Source organism: Ambystoma mexicanum, chromosome 7q (assembly GCF_040938575.1).
Source record: "Ambystoma mexicanum isolate Mex_15411 chromosome 7q, UKY_AmexF1_1, whole genome shotgun sequence".
In the NCBI taxonomy this organism is placed as follows: domain Eukaryota; kingdom Metazoa; phylum Chordata; class Amphibia; order Caudata; family Ambystomatidae; genus Ambystoma; species Ambystoma mexicanum.
The window spans coordinates 913586113-913604320 of NC_090941.1; the positions used below are offsets into that span (position 1 = coordinate 913586113).

At 43.2% G+C, this 18208-nt stretch overlaps 1 protein-coding gene across 2 annotated transcripts in view; it reads left to right on the forward strand.

Moving 5' to 3' along the window:
• The window catches only part of CCDC90B (coiled-coil domain containing 90B), a 382474-nt gene that overhangs the window by 99087 nt on the left and 265179 nt on the right, over positions 1-18208 (forward strand). For both annotated transcript variants that reach the window (XM_069639861.1, XM_069639862.1), the window contains exon 3: positions 5039-5142. In XM_069639861.1, coding sequence (XP_069495962.1) covers positions 5039-5142 — 104 coding nt within the window. The remainder of the gene's footprint in view (positions 1-5038; positions 5143-18208) is intronic.

Below are 18208 nucleotides of genomic sequence, written 5' to 3' on the forward strand. Positions count from 1 at the left end.
CTAAGAGAGGGAAAGCCGGAAAGCCTCTAAGGATTAAGTTGGCCAACGTTTCAGGGATACCACCAACAGCCATAGGAAGAATAACCAACAGTAGGGGTTACCTGTTGGTATGAGAGGGAGGAAGAGAGTTGCCTGCGAGAGGTAGGAGCACGAGATGGATGGATGGAGGGAGGGAGGGAGGGAGGGAGGGAGAGAGAGAGCGAGAGAGAGAGAGAGTGTGAGTGAGGGAGGGAGAGATGAATGGAGGGAGGGAGGCGGAGGGGAGGATCGGAGCAGACATCTGACTGCCACTTCCCCTAAGAATCCAATTCGCTGAGCGATTCTCAGGTCGGTCTGGGGCCAAACTATTTGTGAGATTATATAAACACTTTTGGAACTTCCTTTCAAATTGTGTGGTTATTTGTGTCGATCCCTGTCATAAATCCTACAAATATTGTGTATGGATTGATTTGATAGAGAATATTGTGATGGTCTGAATAGATGTTCTTGGTTGTTTCTCAATGGTATGGTACAAACATTCTTAAACTAATTTCTTAAATGCTATTGTAATGTTCCTTTCAGTGTCCCTTTATTTCATAAACTAAGTTCCAGTCTTGGGTTTTGTACATTTTATCAAAAGTTATTAGCCTCTCTCATCCGATATGCTGTAAATCACCAATACCTATCTAAAGGTTTTAAGGCACGGCAGACACCCCGTTCTCTGTCGAATATTTCAAAATCGACTGGATGGATTTTCCCCAAACCATTCAAGGGATTTAAGGCAATGCTTTGTGTCCAAATTGTTTGGTCCAAATCTGCCAAAGGGTTTTTCACACTACGACTTTCAAAAACGTAATCGTTAACAATTTTTGGGGGGATTTCTTATGTTATTCATTATTCAACTTAACTATAGTGCAGCGACATCTGCACTTTAGTACTGACTCCCTCCCGAATCCCCAGTTGGCTATCGACAAGGATGTGCTCACTGTCCACCCACTTTTGGAGGCTAGCCAGGACCGCCCTACCAAAATGTTTAAATTGCTCGTGCAGGTGGGAGATGGGTCTGTAGGCAACAGGGGATTCTCGATTCCCCTTGACTGCACAGACGCATGATGTCAGAAACCTACCTTGCTCCAGCATTCAATTAAAGGTTTGTGTGAGAACTGGGCACAAAATCTGAAGGAATTGCATCGAATCCAGAGATTTTTCCTTCATGAATCCTGCTTTAATGTAGTCGGATTTTCAAATGGACAAATAGAGCCTCAAACCTCTGAGACAAATCCCCCTTGGCCTCTGAAAACACGTAATCCACTATGCTTGTGGTGAAAGCAGCGCCATAGACGGATGAGAAACGATTCACCCTGATACCATTGTGAGTATGCTTTGGACCCTGGTTCAGCAGTTCCCAAACATCTTCGTTTTGCTTGTGTAGCTGCCATAATGAGATCTTTCCAACTTTCTTCTTCTAAAGCCTTTTACCTGGCTTCATTATGTGTTTTTGTGACATCGTAGCCATGAAGTTTATAATTAAATTCTCATTCTTTTCTGACCATGAAATTATGCAGAATAGAACCACTCCTGTGCAATATAAACGAAACATTGTCAATAAAGTGCATCCGGTTTTTGACATGCACAACAATGTGCAAGTTTAGGTGATGCTAGAAACTGTTTCTAAAATATCCTTTACGTTAAATATGCAGAAGAAGCAAACTTCATACCCTTTGCAGTCCCAGGAAGTTCAAAATGGAACTTCACATGAAGTACAAAATAGTTGTGTTCTAAAATAGATTTCATTCTTAACCGATATTTTGTAATTTCGAATGAGGAGGCTAATCTTTAAAGAAGGCGCCTCACCCACCATCATTTCAATTAATGGGAAATCGAGATATAAAGTGAAATCATGCATAAAGTTGAGAGATATTCCTCTTTCCCTCAAATTGCAGTAATCCGATGTCTAGATCTATGATACTTTTCTCAGTTGATTAAAAGAAATCAAAGGATTCTGTTAATATTTCTCTCTATTTTATAGAGGAAGCGATTGGACAACCTGGAGGATGTTTTTCTTATTTGTGTAATACATGTATAAGAAATGGTTTTGTATGGCCGACTGTCCAAATGAAATCATCTTCATGATGAGTAGCTAGACACCCACGTAAAGCAGAGTCTTTTGAGACCTTCTGGACTGTGCCCTTCAGCTTGAATTGTAACAATTGATAGTAATCGTTGCCCTTCAGCTGTCACACCAGTATATCATCTGAAGCGTTTGGGACAACGTAAATGTCTATCTAGTGTAAGATCATAACAGATGGAGCATAGTAAGCCACCACCCTCCACCAGAAAAGCCTGAGTGTGAGCTTTTTACAAAATATGTTCTCTTGTATACATGAAAGCCTCATTAAACTCACCAACAGAGATCCCGATGTGTTGGATCTGACACTAGAGGAGTGGGGTTGTGTGAGACTGGCATGGTAGCAAGAGAACAAAGACTCAAATATGTTAGTTTCAAAACCTTTGTTTACTAAGGTTCCTGGGTTGGTGTAAGGCCTAACTGGCCCTAGCTCTCTGAAGGGATGGTTCCCTTAACTGATGTTTCTAAGGGCTGTCGATGTCTGAAAGTCCAAAACAATAATCCATCTGTGTCTAAACCTATGCTTGCCCTCACCCTTTACAAAAATGTGTTCAAAAGTCTTTAAAAAGGAAAGATAGTGGTTCAAAAGAAAAAGGGAAACCAGGGTAGGTTTCAGGTGGTCTTCTCACCAAGTGTAGTTTGGTCAATGTCACAAAAATGGGTTCAATCAAGAAGGGCTGCTCGTAAGACCTTCTCCACAGGGCCCTTGCAGTATTCTCAAATACTTTCAATGTCTTTGATTCCTTGAGATTCCCTTCCCCAACCTTCAACTTGTCCAAGTTCAACAGAACAAAAGGAATATAACACCGTTCCTCATTCAACTTATCAGGGTTCCCTTTCCCAAATTTCAGTTAATTTAATATCAAAATTGTTAGGCCTCTCAGGGTTTCCCTTCCCAAGCTTATGCCTTTCTGTTTCACAAAATAAAAGTACACCTCGGTTGGGCCTCTTGGGATTCCCTTCCCCAAGCTTAGGCCTCATCAGTTTCAAACAAAAAAAGTGAAACTTGTCAAGATGTGCCTTTCTCTTCAGTTCTTTCACGTACAACCTTCTAATGGGGTAATATCATAGACTTTCAAAAACGCTAGGTTCTTGGCTCATCCTAAGTGCAACCACTCTGATCTTTGTATTTCCTGTACTTCCTTCTCTTCTATCCTTTCCTCTTCCAGGTGTTTCCTGCACCCCTTGGTTATCATTCACTTGGTTGCGCTCACTTGCACCTTTTTGTCATGCTTTCTCTCAGCTTCCCGTGCCCCTGGCACTTTTAATTTGGGTTCACTTATTCGTCACTGTGCCTCTTGCACGTTCATTTCTTAGCTTTCGTGCACACTTGCACCTGTTGTTTTCCTTACTATGCCTCTTGCACACTTGTTTCGTTCACCGGTGCTACCTTGCACCTTCACTTCTCTTTCGGGTTACTTGCACCCTCTTATTTCTGTCTTTCCATGAAACACTAGTGGCTTCTTTTTGGATGAGGCAATGCTGGTCTTTCAAGTATATATTCTTCTTTATTACATGGGTCCCAGACCCCTTTAACTTTCTCATATATGCAGGTACCAGACCCCTTTGGCTTGCTCGTACAACTTGGCTCTTCACTACAAGTCCCACAATGCCCCTCTCCCTGTGGACAATAGTGGACTTTAAGTTCACAAAAGGATTATATTCTCTCGCTTTCTTGCTTCGTGTCGCTTTACACTCTTTTCACTTGTTTTCTGTTTTCATGCATCTTTGCAATCTGTCGCTTGCTTTTCGGTCCCTGCCGCTTTGCAGTTTGTGCCTTCCTCCTGCTCCGCTGCAGTCACATGCACGCTTCCGAATTTCTCTCTCATTGACTTTCACGAAACTAACCAGGCAGCGTCGCCTTGACAGACAGTACCTTCAGGATACGCAGGGTTGAGGTCAGGGTCTCGCCACCTGCCCCTCAGACAACCTTAGGGACGGCTAATGTCCCAAGGGAACGAGCACTCCATTGAATGCTGCAAGAAGGATGCAGGCAGCCTCATTCTGGCTCCTTGGAGACACGGCTCCCTCACCACGCTGCAGCCCCTGAGAAACCGGGCCAGGATATCGGCACGCTGGTCTTCTCCAGCTCCTGCCACTCTCTGCTCCTTGGCTTCTCTGGTCCAGACGACATCCCCAGCTCGCTCTCTACTTCTGACAAAAATTGGACTGAGGCTGAGAAGGAATCCACTGCTGGACTCGGCCACACAGCCTCCCTTCTGCTCTTCCAACTGCTGCTCTCGCTGCCCTCTTTGCAGTCTCCTTTTATACATCTGTGTTTTATCAATGGGCGGTGTGGTTAGGGCTGGGCTTGCCTGACCTCCAATACTCCAATTAACAGGCCATGCCTGTCCTTCAGTCCTGAAAAGAGTCAAATTAAGTCGGGTGTGAGTGGGCAGTGTTAAATGCCTGACCCTGCCTGATTTTATTAATGGGACAACCTAATGGTAGTAGGTGGCGGCTTTCCCTCTGTTTCTCAGGGTGTTTCTCCTAGGTAATCCTCACTACTCTTGGTTGCATGTTCTTCCCAGTATTAGTCGGAAATGGGGAGGGGGGGATGGAATGGGATTGGAAATATCCCATGAAGGCTGAGGAAGGGATTTCTGATGAAAATGGGGAGATGGGGAATAACGTGTTTTGCTCTTGGGCATTCTCCTCCCAATCCCTCGTGACCCTCCACTCAGGTGATCCTCTCTCGCTTGTCCACCCCCAGGGTCGGGGATCCAATAGCGATTCCCTGGCCACATGAATGGAAGATCCTGGGTGAGTAGGTGGGAGAATACCCTTGGGTTTCTCACAGATGGCACTAAAAGAATGAGATGGGCGGGGGACAAAGGGAGATGGCCATTAAATGTTAATACAATCGTTATAAATTGACCTTTTGTTGTTGTTGGTGTTGAATTGATCACCATGATTTTCAATTGTATTTAGGCTTTGATAAAGTTCAAGCGGAGACCGTTGTGTCAGTGCTGGCAAGTTTGACAAATTCCAGTATGGACACAGTGTACCGGGATATGGTCACCAAAGCACAACAGGTAAATATATTTGCATTGCTTATTTCATAATATTAAAAGCAACTCATTTTGTTTATTATACATCATTATACTGTTCCTTTATTATACACCATTATACTGTATGTGGTACTATGCATCATTTCCTACCAAATTTTACATTCTATAGTACATGTTGAAGAAATGTGCAAGAAAGACCAGTTCCAAATCGTATTCCTGTTGATTTATGACAGAGGCTTCTAGCCTGGATGGTGCATGGCCAAAGCACATCATCAACGTAGGACCTCTGCAGGGATGATCATAGCTTAAAACCAATTTGTTGGGCCATGTGCTGTCATGGCGTACCTGTTGACATTTACGAGTGTGACTCTGATTTATGGACACTGTTACTATCCATGGTCTTTGACCCTGTTTTAGAAGATTAATAGAGCCCTTCCTGCCCCTTAGAGACCAATTACCTTGCTCTGCATAACTGCCAAATTGTTTCGAAGAGTAATACATGCTACGCTGAGATTGATAAAAAATGAAATTTTGAGTGACTCCTTGCCTTTCGGAAAGCACTTATCAAGTTCTGAACCTTCAATTAATTTTGTCCAAATAGTCTGCGGATTGAATTCTTTAATTTTTTTATAGACTGACACATTTGTTAACGTAGAAAGGAAACAGTTTCGGAACTCCACGTGGGAATTGGCAATGGGACTGCATTGCAATATTATCTAAAGAGTACATTATGGTAGGAATGAAGAGCTGACAGATGGGTCTGGGGTGGATATGTGATGGGCTATGGATGTTTGCTGGCGCCCACCCTTTTTATTTTATATACCAATTCGCTACTGAATGTACTAGAAGTAATATATCTGACGTAACAAGGGTAGGAAGAAGATTGATTCCGATCCTGAGTTATGCAGATGATGCAGTCCTGCTGGTTTGGACCCGTGAAGCATTGAAGATGGTTGAGGCCTACGTCAATTCTATGACCAATAACAACCTTATTGTGAATTAGAAAATAAACTATGATGCCATTTTCCAAGTCCAAATTGAATTTGATGTATTTTAATAATCAAAAGCTTGTGGGGTGCTCACAGTCACATAGTTCGGAATCTGATTCAGCTCTGTGCTCCTAAGGGATCCACATATGAACACTGTTTTCACGATAACACTTTAGAAGCCTCGGTCGTAAAATGTGTTCAATTTTATTTTAGACGATCAGATGTTAATGGTTTAATCTTTTAGACACTTTGTTCATTTTTCATATAGTGTACGTTTTATAGTTGGGAGCTACATTTCCCATCTGTCCTGGCGCCATCGCAGCTAGTATTCCCTCATCTCCTTGACCCACAGGCATAAAAGACTTGCAAACCCTGTTTTGGCACCGGTTCTGGACGTTATTTGGCCATTTGGCATGGAATGCTGCCCTTTTTGACACTGTCGTCATCCCCTGCTCTGTTTGTTGGATGAGGTGTAAGGTGAGTCCTTTCAGTGTTGATTGTGTGAACGATGTCTAGATTCCATGGCCAGTCGTTTACTCTAGGGATACGCTGTTGGCCATAAGACATAACTCGGGTCATTTTATGTTAAAGGGACTGGAGACTAAACAAAATCTGTGTCCATGGGATTGAGGGATGTTCGCTTCTAAGGACTGGGTGGTGACATACTCGCCACCTTCACTAAAAGCTTCTTTAGTGAATGCTAGGTCTGTAGGGTTGCATGCAGGCGAACTGCCTTTTATGAGGAATATGGCTTAGATTTGTTTCTGTTAGAGAAACATGGTTCAATGATGCGTCCTCAGCCATGTACCACATGTTAGTCCGGCCAGGGTATATAAATAAAGTCATTAATTGTTCAATTAAAAGGGTGCTTTGCAGTTATTCACCGAACTTGCCTGAAAACATCACTTCTGTAACCTCTTTGCTTGGATGATATATCTCAGGTGGGACATGTAATTGTCTAGCTATCTCCTGCCACTTCTCTTAAAATCATATTGGCATATACAAACGCCCCCCTACCTCTGTCATGCTAAAACGTTCTTGACCAGTCTTGACCTTTCTTATCCAACACTGGAATTGGACATCAGCTGATGGCTTTTATTGGGGACTTTAATATCTGGCTAGAGGACCCTACTTCTGCAGATTCTGCTGATTTTATGGGATTTCCTGAACACCATGACCCGAGACTCTTAGACATGTCCCCTACCCATCAACAAGGCCACTACCTTGACGCCATCTTGGTTTACGTTGCCAGATTTTCTATCCTCCGTTCCAACTGGTCTCCTGGTCGGACAAGTTTGTTAACCTATTCTCTTTTAAATCAGTCTGGGAAACTAATGCTATCCTGACCAAGTCGCCACTTAACTATCGCGGGACAAAAGATTTGCAGGCTATTCCAGGCATGCAATTGGCGAATGCCTTGTCTTCTATCAACCCATCACTTGATTGCGAGGAGTTTTTTAGTCAAGGGATTGGGATACTGAACTCTTACCTGAAAAGAACACGCACCCTTGGTACTCACACTAGCACCATTTAAGCTAGGGTGGCATTACTGAGAGTTGTTCACTGATAATAAAAAAATAAAATTTAAAAAAGATGGCCACATCGAACGGGAGAAGGGTAGTCCCTTCTCCCTTCCCATGAAGGCGTGTCACAGATCAGGAGCGGACACGCCGCTGATCCCAATATTAGCGGATAATTTTATCCGCTAATATCGGGATCAAAATGAAGAAGGTAAGTGGGGCGGGAGGGGTAAGGGCTAGGGGGTTGGTGACTTTCCTTGTTCCCCGGTGAGGGAGATGGCGGCCTTCAGCCCAGAGGAGGCTCAGAGCAGCGTGATTACTGTATGGTAATACCCCCTCTCTGAGCCTCCCCATTGGCTGGGAGGACAAAGCCACGCCCTGTCGGGTACTAATGAGGAAAAAATATTGGCAGACGGGAAAGCCTTTGAAGAAAACAGAAGCCCTACGTCAGTGCTGAATGTAAAAATTGCACTCAAACTACAAAGCTGCTACTTTTGACACCAAGTCTACATTTTTGCATAATACAATTCTGATTTCATGCAATACACTTTGCAAAGTTTTCTCTGTGATTGTCAATCTTTTTTCATACTCGCTGCAGCTCAGGAGCCATTGCTCCATCTTCTTCTCAAGCTACCGCTTTCAATGTTTTTTGTTTTTTTTTTGTAAACAAAATTGAAAAAAAGAATCTGGAAACTGTACATTAGAATCTGACTAAGGCCTTAGCCCATCCAAGCTCTATTGCACTGAGCGCATCATTGTCTCCATTGTCATTGTCGCCACAGTTTGATTTCAATCCTGTTTCTCAATATACTATTCTCGCACTAATAAAGGAATGGAAACCTACTAATAATTAATTAGAATGATAGCTGACGCTTCCGAATGTCCCCCTCCCCTGTGTTTCATTGGCGTGAGTTTCATTTATGCCCCCCAAACTTAACAATATGGATCTTATCTGGCAGGCGAATCTTGGTAGTGAAGCTCAAGTGGGAGCCAAGGTTCAATCAGTCTTCTATTCTTTACAGCTGCAATGCCTTGCCCTCCCTTTCATACCTCTAAACAATTATGCTATGGTGGTGGGAGTTCTGGTTAACTCTCGGAAACGGTGTACTGGCAGGATGCCCAGAGAAACAATTGATGAGATTTCAGCGAGCACAGAATGTGCAGTTAGGCTAAGCTTTAAAATCGACCGATATTTTCTCTCTACATTGGCTGCCGGTGAAGGAGAGAATAGATTTTAAGTTTCTCCATTTGCTCTTTAGACGGTCATGCTCTGCCTTATCTGGCAGAGAAACTCAAATGGTATCAACAGAGTTGACCACGGATCATCTGGCAGGCTATTGCTTGTGGTCCCGCCCTCCTCATGCATCTCTAGAGGAGATCAGCATTTTGCTTGTCTATGACCCTAAAATTTGGATTTGTTTGCCACAGGAACTACAAAGCATGACAGCCAATATGCTTACGTAAATCATTAAAATCTGTTACGCTCACCTGGTATCCACGGGCGCGCCACCCAGCCCTGGTTGGATGATTTGTACTCTCGAACCCTCTCCCGGTCCCTTGGTAAGACCTCTGGTTAAACATGGGTCTGCAATATAGGAGAACTGGATTCAATACCAGATTGTCTTTGTTTTCCCACCTCCCTTGGCCTCAACTCCTTCCTCCCCCTTGGGCCCTCTCCTCACCTTAATATTGTAAAAGGTAGATTCTCCGTCCTGCTCATCGTGGCAGGGGCGAGCAGCGACCAAGTTACTTCACTGGTGCAAGCCCCCCTGTGGGAATCCAGGCCTGCTGCGACTCCGTAGGTTTGCTGCTTTACAGTCTTTATATGCAGTTCTTATGTTCCTCTTAGTTCGAACAATAATGTCTTGCTTCTTTACTTTTAGGTATGGAAAGTTATTTTGGTGGTGTCATGCAGTTTGAAGATAAGCATGGGGCCGGTAGGCGAAAGCGCGGTGTGCGCGATGCGGTCTGGTGAGTAATGCGCGATGCGCGGCGCTAGTTCGCCTTTTATATTGCTAACCTGTGTCTTTTCTCTCCTTGCAGGTTGCGATGTTCCTTGCCGAGCGCCGTAATGTTCCAGCAATGATACTGACCAGGAGATGACTAACCAGGTAAGAATTGTGTGGCTTTCTTCATTCAGGAGGAAACGTGAGTAAACGCTTACTAATGTGGTCTTTCTTTCTCCTCTTTCCAGGTTATGGTATTCCAGGATGCATGCGGTGCCGGATGATGGAGTTCGTACCTTCAGGTGAGTAGAACTGAAGTCGGCGATGGATTGAAGACGGGATACTGTTCCAGGTAAGTTTCGTAGTGTTCTTTCTCTCTCTGCAGGTCCTTTGGTTCAGGTAAGCTGGCATCAAAGAACTGGACACGGTGAGCGTTACGCTGCCCACAGCAGAATAACGCAAAGCATGTTCTGCTGTTTGGGTGAGGTTTAAATAGTCTCAGGTAAAGTAGTCCAAGTAAAGTAGTCCCAGGCCTGCCACACCCAAAAGACTAGACCGCATAGCTCAGTTCTTTGTAACTGAGCTATGTGTGTGTGCCTCCATGTTGGCTGAACCCCCTCCTCCCTCCCCCCACCAAGTTAAATAATCCCAAGTAAATGGTCCCATTCTAATGTTGGTCTTCATGATGGTTGAGCCAGGCGCCAAAGGCCATGAGGCCTTCTAAAATGTCTTTGAAGCGCTAGACTGCAGCAGGGCCAGCTGAAGATGTGTCATGGCTTGTGCAGGCCCATTTCAATCTGATGGCTAAAGGCGCCACGACTGACTCCAAAAGAGTCTTGGATGAGGTTTTAAGGCCTTTGACCTGGCCCTAACTGGAAGGCTGACTTTGCAGTGAGGGCCAGGGGCAAAGGTCATGACAAAAGCATTTCTGTTAAATTAGTTTCTGAGCATTGCTCCGACAAAGCTGCGCAGTTGAAGTATTGTGTATCATCTGCGCCCAAAAGCAGTTTATTCTGCCAGGTCTAGCGCTATATAAATACTTCAAATATCAAACATTTAACATGATCCAAGCAAATGGGACAATTTTATAATATACTAAAAACATCAAGCAGAAGCCGGTTGATCTAATGCCGAAAATATATAAGGCACAATCGGGGTTTATGTAATACCTTCAATTTGCAAAGGGTTCAAAATTAGTTTCTGTGCTCTATATTGGGCTCTCAACTGTCAGCACAAAATGCAATGTACATTTTGAATTTGGGGGAGCAGTATTTGCCAGACGTTTTGGCCATCTAACCATTGTCCTGCACCAATTTAGATGCAGGCCTTGCCCAAGCACTGATTCAAGATTGTATCACCAAAGTTCATAGTATGTCTATATTAAATGTAGTTTTCGAGCAATCGTGCTTGGGGATTGGTTCGGAATGCTGGTCTGTTAAAAGGTGCGGCTAAAATACAGAACAAAGAACATATCCGATAACTTGTAGAAAGACTGTCCCTTATGCATAAGGAGCTTTTACAGGCTAAAATGTCTAACGAATGTTCTCCCTGGGCACCAATTTAGAACTCCTTCCAATTACTTGCTTAGAGTACCATAGTTTGTACATCTACGCTAATTTCGGTAAGAGTTAGATTTGGTTTTTTACCCATTAATACTCAGCACGGAAGTTGGGTAAAGAAGAAAACTAATGGAAGAATAGTGTTTTTGTGGGTAGGATAATGAAACATTGTTGTGCTTAGTTTATCTGTACAGGGACATGGGAGAAATCACCCTGGCGCACTTATGGATATCCTAGAACATATTTAATTGTAGATTTGTGTTGAACCATCTGTTAATGTTTAAAATAAGTGCTTACAGTTTTAAATTGCGGTTAGAAGAAGGATGAAGATTTTAAAAATGCTAAGTTGAATTGAGATTATATACTACTATGGGTAACGGGTGCAACTAAATTAATTTGTTAGTATGATTTGGATTCTTTTCTTGGGTGTAATATTACTGTGATGTGTAATATAGATTATGCTAAAATGTGAATGTGGAATTTATTGACATGATTTTAATAGTTTATTTTAATTGTGTATGTATAAATATTTTCTTCTTTTATGGCTTTTGTTTTGAATCCAGAATAAAGCAAGGCATAAATTAGTTTTGCAAAATTGATTAGCCAAAATTGCTAAGTAAAAAACAATTATTCCAACCTAAATGGTTAGCAATTTTGATCCCTTTATTTTTAAAGGGACGAGCAGTTAATTGCAACATGGCAATTGCCCAAACAAGGCGCAGTTTCAACTAACAAAATGTTTTACATAGGTAATCTCTGGGCCTTTTTAACCGTGCAGCGCAGGCGCAATTCATTTATCACATGGATATTCAAACAACGTTTAGAAGGCCTCTTGTCTGTTATCTGTGCGGGACAACTTCTAGCAAATGGCTGGGAATAATGTATCTCCAGCTAATCATCGGGCAGGAGAAATATCATAGCACAGAGCCCCACACTGAGAACACAGCCTGCAGGCATATGCCTTCTAAATGCTCTTTGAAGCGTGGGACGGCAGCAAATCACTGCAGTTCAGTGGCAGTGTTGGGGCCTTTCAACCTTTTCAGTTGAAAGAGGTCCAAGCCCGGGAGGGTCCACCAGCAACTGACCCCATGTTGGTAGTCAGGAATCTTATGACATTGCAACATACTTCTTATATTCCATACTTTAAATGCGTACTTTGCAGTTCACACATTACATACATAAGCTGCATTTACTGGAGCCCTTCAGGCCATCGCCTTACTTGGGCCTCATCAGTTTCTAGAAAGGTTATCACCTTTTTGCCTTTTTAAGCAGGGTGGCTTTAGAATAGACCGTTGCTGCTAAAGAAGGATCAATAGCTTTTCATTGGAGGTTTAGTGTTTCAGTTGCCCGCTGTTTGGCAGTCTTGTGATAATTTGTGGTATTCAGCGCCCACCCCCCCCCCCCCCCCCCCTGCACTCCCTCCCCATCACTCCTTGGCTGTATTTCTTCATTAGAATGTGTATTTGGTTGTATTTATTTGTTCTAATTTAATTAAGTGTAAAAGTTACTTGTAAACTGTAAAACACTTAGAGATTAAAGAATGTTTGCAGACTATCTCCACTCCAGGCTAAGGGGCCCCCAAACATCAGATTGAAATGGGCCTGCACGAGCCATGACACATCTTCAGCTGGCCCTGCTGCAGTCTGGCGCGTCAAAGACATTTTAGAAGGCCTCATGACTGTAGGTTGTGTTTTCAGTGCCGGGATGACCATTAGCAAACGGCTGGGAAGAGTGAATCTTCTACCAATCATCAGGCAGGAGAAATATTATTTCCAGACACTTGATAACAGACAGCCTCTTGATAATACAACATGCAGGCAGACCCGCCTAACCTTGCCGATTCTGTGTCTTTTAAGTAGTTGTCCCCTTTTTCAATATAGGGAAAGGCAAGGAAATGCAAGGACCGAGTTTACTGTCATTATAGAAGCTGGGCTGCAGAAATCGCAGGGTTTTTTTATTTTTAAATGTAGGCAGGTCTGCCTGCAGGCATATGACTTTGTAAATGTTGTTTTGAAGCACAATGTGCAGACAAATCACTGTACTCCTATGTTTCAAAGAACATTAAGAAGGCAATGATGCCTTCAGGCAGAGGGACACTTGTGCCCCCCCCCCCTCTGTTCTGTTTGAACGACGAGGGCAAGAGTGACATTTTGCAACCAAAAGGAATCCGGATTGATTGACATGCTATTCTGAATCACTCCAGCTTGCCTCCTCTCCTGTTGGTACTGGCTTAGTGAAATGTTAACATGCATCTTGAAAAATTAGCAAGTGCTTCTCACTTCAAAGGGGTGTGGGGGACTGCCTTATTGTGGTAAGCCTTGATTGGGGGTAGGTGGTGGACAGGTCAAACTGTTTGTGGCCGAGCTGTCTGGGAACTAGGATGTTATCGTGACTTTGCATGAAGGATGGGTAGAATACAACAAACGCCATCCTCTTATTGCTCAATATATTTCTATAATGATATATACAGTGTAAAGTTAATTATGAAAGGGTAGTTTATTATGTAATGTGCCTTGCTTCCAAGGCATTGCTTTAAATAAAGTATTATTTAAGCATATGAAATGCAAAGGGAAACCTTAATAAATATCTATATCCACTAAACCTGTGAAGATGTGCTCAGTTGCTTAAATTGTCCACATCCCACTTTTACCATTTAAGCAAACTGTGTGATCCTGGGCAGAATCTTTACTGTGACTTATCTGTAGCTCTGTGATTCACTTCAGGGCGTATGGTAATATAACCTGCTGTTATTTAAAAATAAAAATACCCTGATAATAGAGTTGCTCCTTAAATAACAATAGTGCAATTTAGGTATTTTGCACCAGTTATTTTCCACCTGGCTTACTTATGGCAACTTATTCAAAAGTCGCTTCCTTGGTGCCTCCAAGTATCAAAGACTGATGGTACTTCCGATGTCCATTTCTGTGAAGTCATTTCTGCTGGTGCAATCCACGTGCAAATTCGGAGGTTTGCATGTATTTTGCACGAGAGTGCTTGAACAGAGCTCTAATAGATGCGTTTCCTGCATCTGTAATGATTCTGCAGTTTTATTTATTTTTGTATGTGTTAAAATGCCAACTACCACTAGCAGCGGTTTGTGGGCCCGAATGAGACCCTATGAAATTGCGCGCACTGCATTTGCGGGGAAAGTAGCAGGACTTTTTTTCATTGCTCGCCCCCACACTCTTGCAATGCTGGATGTTCCCCTTCTACAGGCAGTGTTCTCAGTGCTGTGGCAGTGTGAGCCCCGCACTAATAACACAGCCCAAGGCTTTCAAAATGATTTTTGAAACACGGGACGGCAGCAAATGACTGTAGTACCGTGCTTCAAAGAACATTGAGAAGGCAATATGCCTTCAGGCTGTTTTATCAGTGCAGGGTCCGTGTGAGCCCCGCACTGATAAAACAGCCTAATAAGTTCTAAAATGTTCTTTGAAGGGCGGGATGGCAGCAAATCGCTGCAGACCACGCTGCAAAGAACATTAAGAAGACCAGCACTGATCACACAGCCTACAGCCCAGGGATCTTCATTAACAAGTACTTACCCACAGCATCCACGATGGCTGGGCAGCCGAGCTGTGACTCGAGCTGTCCCTTCAGTTCTCTGGCCTCTGCACATGGGCTCCTCTGTGCATGTCTTGCAGCCCCGGAGCCTCTTCCCCCTCTGCCTCGCCTGTGTGCTCTGCACTACAAGCACAGCACAGGCCAGGCAAACAGTTTGTGCAACATGATTATTGAAATAAAAAGCAAATCGGGAGTATTGTATCGCAAAATGCGATGCGATACTGCTTATTTTATGCCTTGTAAAGTATTCATTCAATTAGTTCCGTAGCACATCACTAATTAGTGAAGCGTTATTTTCATCAATTTCTGGAATCTCTTGTAAATCATTTAAAGTTCTTTTTTAAAATATCCATTTTACCAATCCAAGAGTAATTGGCAGGGTACTTTCTTTTGTAAGCTCCCAATTCATCTTCTCCCAACCACCCTCACCTAATGTTCCAGACTGCATGCTTGGTTGGAAGTAAAATAACGACTAGAGAATTTTACAGGAGTGAATTTGGGGGATGGTCATTGAGGAAGAGTCAACATGTGTATGTATGTTTTCATATAAACAACCTATTTTTTTGTATAAACATTTAGATTTGTCCTCCATTGTTCTGTAGTAAGTGCCCTCTTATCAAGCCCTCATACAATTGTTTTCACACATGGCCTAAAAAGGTCACCAACTCTGACTGTTCAACTGATTTAATTAAGAGCTTAAATGAGGTCCACTTTAGGACCTTCCTTCCCTCCCTCTCTTCTCACCCGGAGCTTCCACAGCCCTAGCCCAGACTTGCGTAAATCCCAAGGTGGTCACTCGACATCGGTAACCTCTGCTAGCTAAAATCTCTCTACCTGATGGTGAGCGCTTTGTAACAAAGATGCAAGTTCAACGTGGTATAAAGGAATGCACTTATCAGCTGCAAGATTAACACTATAAGAGGACAGGGGGCTCATTTGGATACTTGTGAAATAAAATCCATAATAAAACGAATCCTTAAATACACGGGCACAGCTAAGTATAATCAAACTTAGTGGTAGGACGAAATGCAGTAGATGGGCCTTAAAAGCTTGCTTTTGCAGAAAACATGGGTTAGCCTTTTGTGTGCGGAAAAAGCCAATGTGGCTGGTGGCTTAGTGCAGAGCCTGCGATCCCAGGCTAGTACTGAAAGAAGTATACAATGGTTGTTATTTTTCGAGGTCCTAGATTAGAGCTTGCAGGTTCCAATCGCATACGATTTTTTTTTTTAATGGAATCGAAAGAAATCAGGGAGGGTTCAAATTGCCCCGTAGTACATTTTATCTGGGAAAAAGGTTAGTGTCCCCAATATGCAACATTTTTGTAGCAGTACGTCCGTGGTTCAAGGCTCTGACTGTGTCCTAGTGGTAAGCACTTCTCATGTGAACAGAGATCATGTGAACGGAGATGAAGCGACCAGGCCAGATGTTTAAAGTTCTGCTGGTCTTCTGGGCTGTGGGAATTGTGGGTGGATTGTGATGTTACATGTTTTAATAATGGGCGGTTTTGAAGTGTCGAAGGTTTGTGGACCCAATTGCAGGTCATAATGTATGTTTTTCTACAAGGGTGTGATGGGGGAGCACCAATCCGCTCGGTGTGCAGAGATGTTTTCATGTTGCAAAAGTTACTAATGATCAGCTCTATTATTATAAAAGTCTTAGATTTAGGGGTGTTTCTTTGTCAGTGCCTTTTCACGCAGTTCTGTTCCGCAATCTGTTGCAATATAGCTGTCCCAGCTGCGTCTGGGCCCTGAATAAAACAGCGTTATTTCTTGCACTGGCAGGCACTCCTTTTTGACTACTTTTGTCATTTTTTGGTGAGTTTTGTGGCGACCTCTGACACACTTTTTTGGAGGCCCCATTGAGATAAGTTTGCCTTTCGACCGAGGCATGGAAATTCCTGCCGTGCTTCCGGAGGAGTGTGGGACAGCGTCCGTTTGCCAGTGTGAAGAGCTCTAGTACGAGGAGGTCCGTGGACACAGATTTCCCATGGTCCACCTGGTCCCGCACTGCCTTAACTCCAACTGAAGTGCAGGCCTTTTAAAGGGACACTCTGAGGTCGAGAGAAGTGAAGAATATCCTAAAAGGATACACGAGTTTACTTGTGCATGAAAAATGCAAGGGTTGGGAGGGGCTATTTTTATGGTGTATAGGATGCACCCTTATTATAGTGGTGGAGGGCGAGTGACCGTAGTAGTCTTAGATGTTAGGCTTGCCGTGCCGATAGGGAGCGGGTAGACGGTGGCGGAATTGTATTAGAGCAGAGCGTTGCATAGTAAGTGGCGGACCTCGTTAGGCAAGAGTTGCGTGTCGTTCAGGCAATTTGTATAGTTGCGTCATTTCATTTTCTTTGGGGATAAATTATTTTGAGGGACTTGTGCGCACGTGTTTGTGAGTAGTGGCAGTTTGTTTTTAGTTTTGTGGAAAGTGGTCATTGTGTTCGGTTTTTGTGGCTGTTGAAAAATAGGAAGAGCCAGAGCTGAAATTACTTGTAAATAGTTGCAGAGCCGCGTAGCCCGAGTAAATGATGCAGTTGATTGAGGGGAATAGTAACTGCTTTTTCTAACGTACTAACATAGGGCATCGTTGTTAATGTGGTGGGCCTGGGGAGAAGGACATTTTTGTACTAATACAATATAACAAAACGGGCCTGTGGAGAAGGCCGGAGCGAATGAAAATAGGGTGATTGAGTGAAGTAGTAAGTATAAAATGGAGTGAGTGGAATTTATTGAAAAAGGAGTGCGTTTAAAGGTTTATTATAGTAGAAGGAAAGAGGGAAAGGGAAGAGAAGAATATTTCAATCAAAAGGATTAAGGCAGGAACTAGGAAGTCCTATTTGTTGGATGCCCTGCTTAATCACATGTGCAGACAATTGCCCCAATATCATGCTAAAATAACAAAGTACCATTTCAAGTGGGTACATGATGGCCCGGAGAGGGAACGTTCGATAAAGCTATTATAGACAGTATGTGTTCATACTTGTTGGCTACATACAAAGGTGCAAATCGTAAAAAGAGACAGGATATTTTAGGGCTTTAGAAATTGTACAAAAAAAGGAAAATGAGATGGAGAAAAGGGAAAGAGGAGGTGAAGGAGGAGTAGGGAAGTGCACCGCCCGCTCCCTATATGTTATACCCATTATTAAAACCAGCCACAGGTTATACGAATCCTAAACAAGTGTCTCAAGACAAGGAAGGAAGACATAAAAAAAGGGGGAGGGTGACACGAGCACTATTAACAAGGACGAGAAAGGGAGGAGGAAATATTTAAATGACATAAGAGCTTGCATTAGTAACTTGACAGTGTGTTCAAGGAAGCAGAAAAAGCAATGGAAGAGGAAACTGAGGAGAAAGGAGAGGAACACAAGAAGGGAGTCAACGAACTGGGCTGGACAGCAGGACGAATAAAGTTTAATATAGATGATTGGGGATAGCACTCAGGCAATAGTGAAACCTATACGGTGGAAGGAGGACACACCATATCAGACTGGGAAGACAGTGGTGCCAGCGATCATG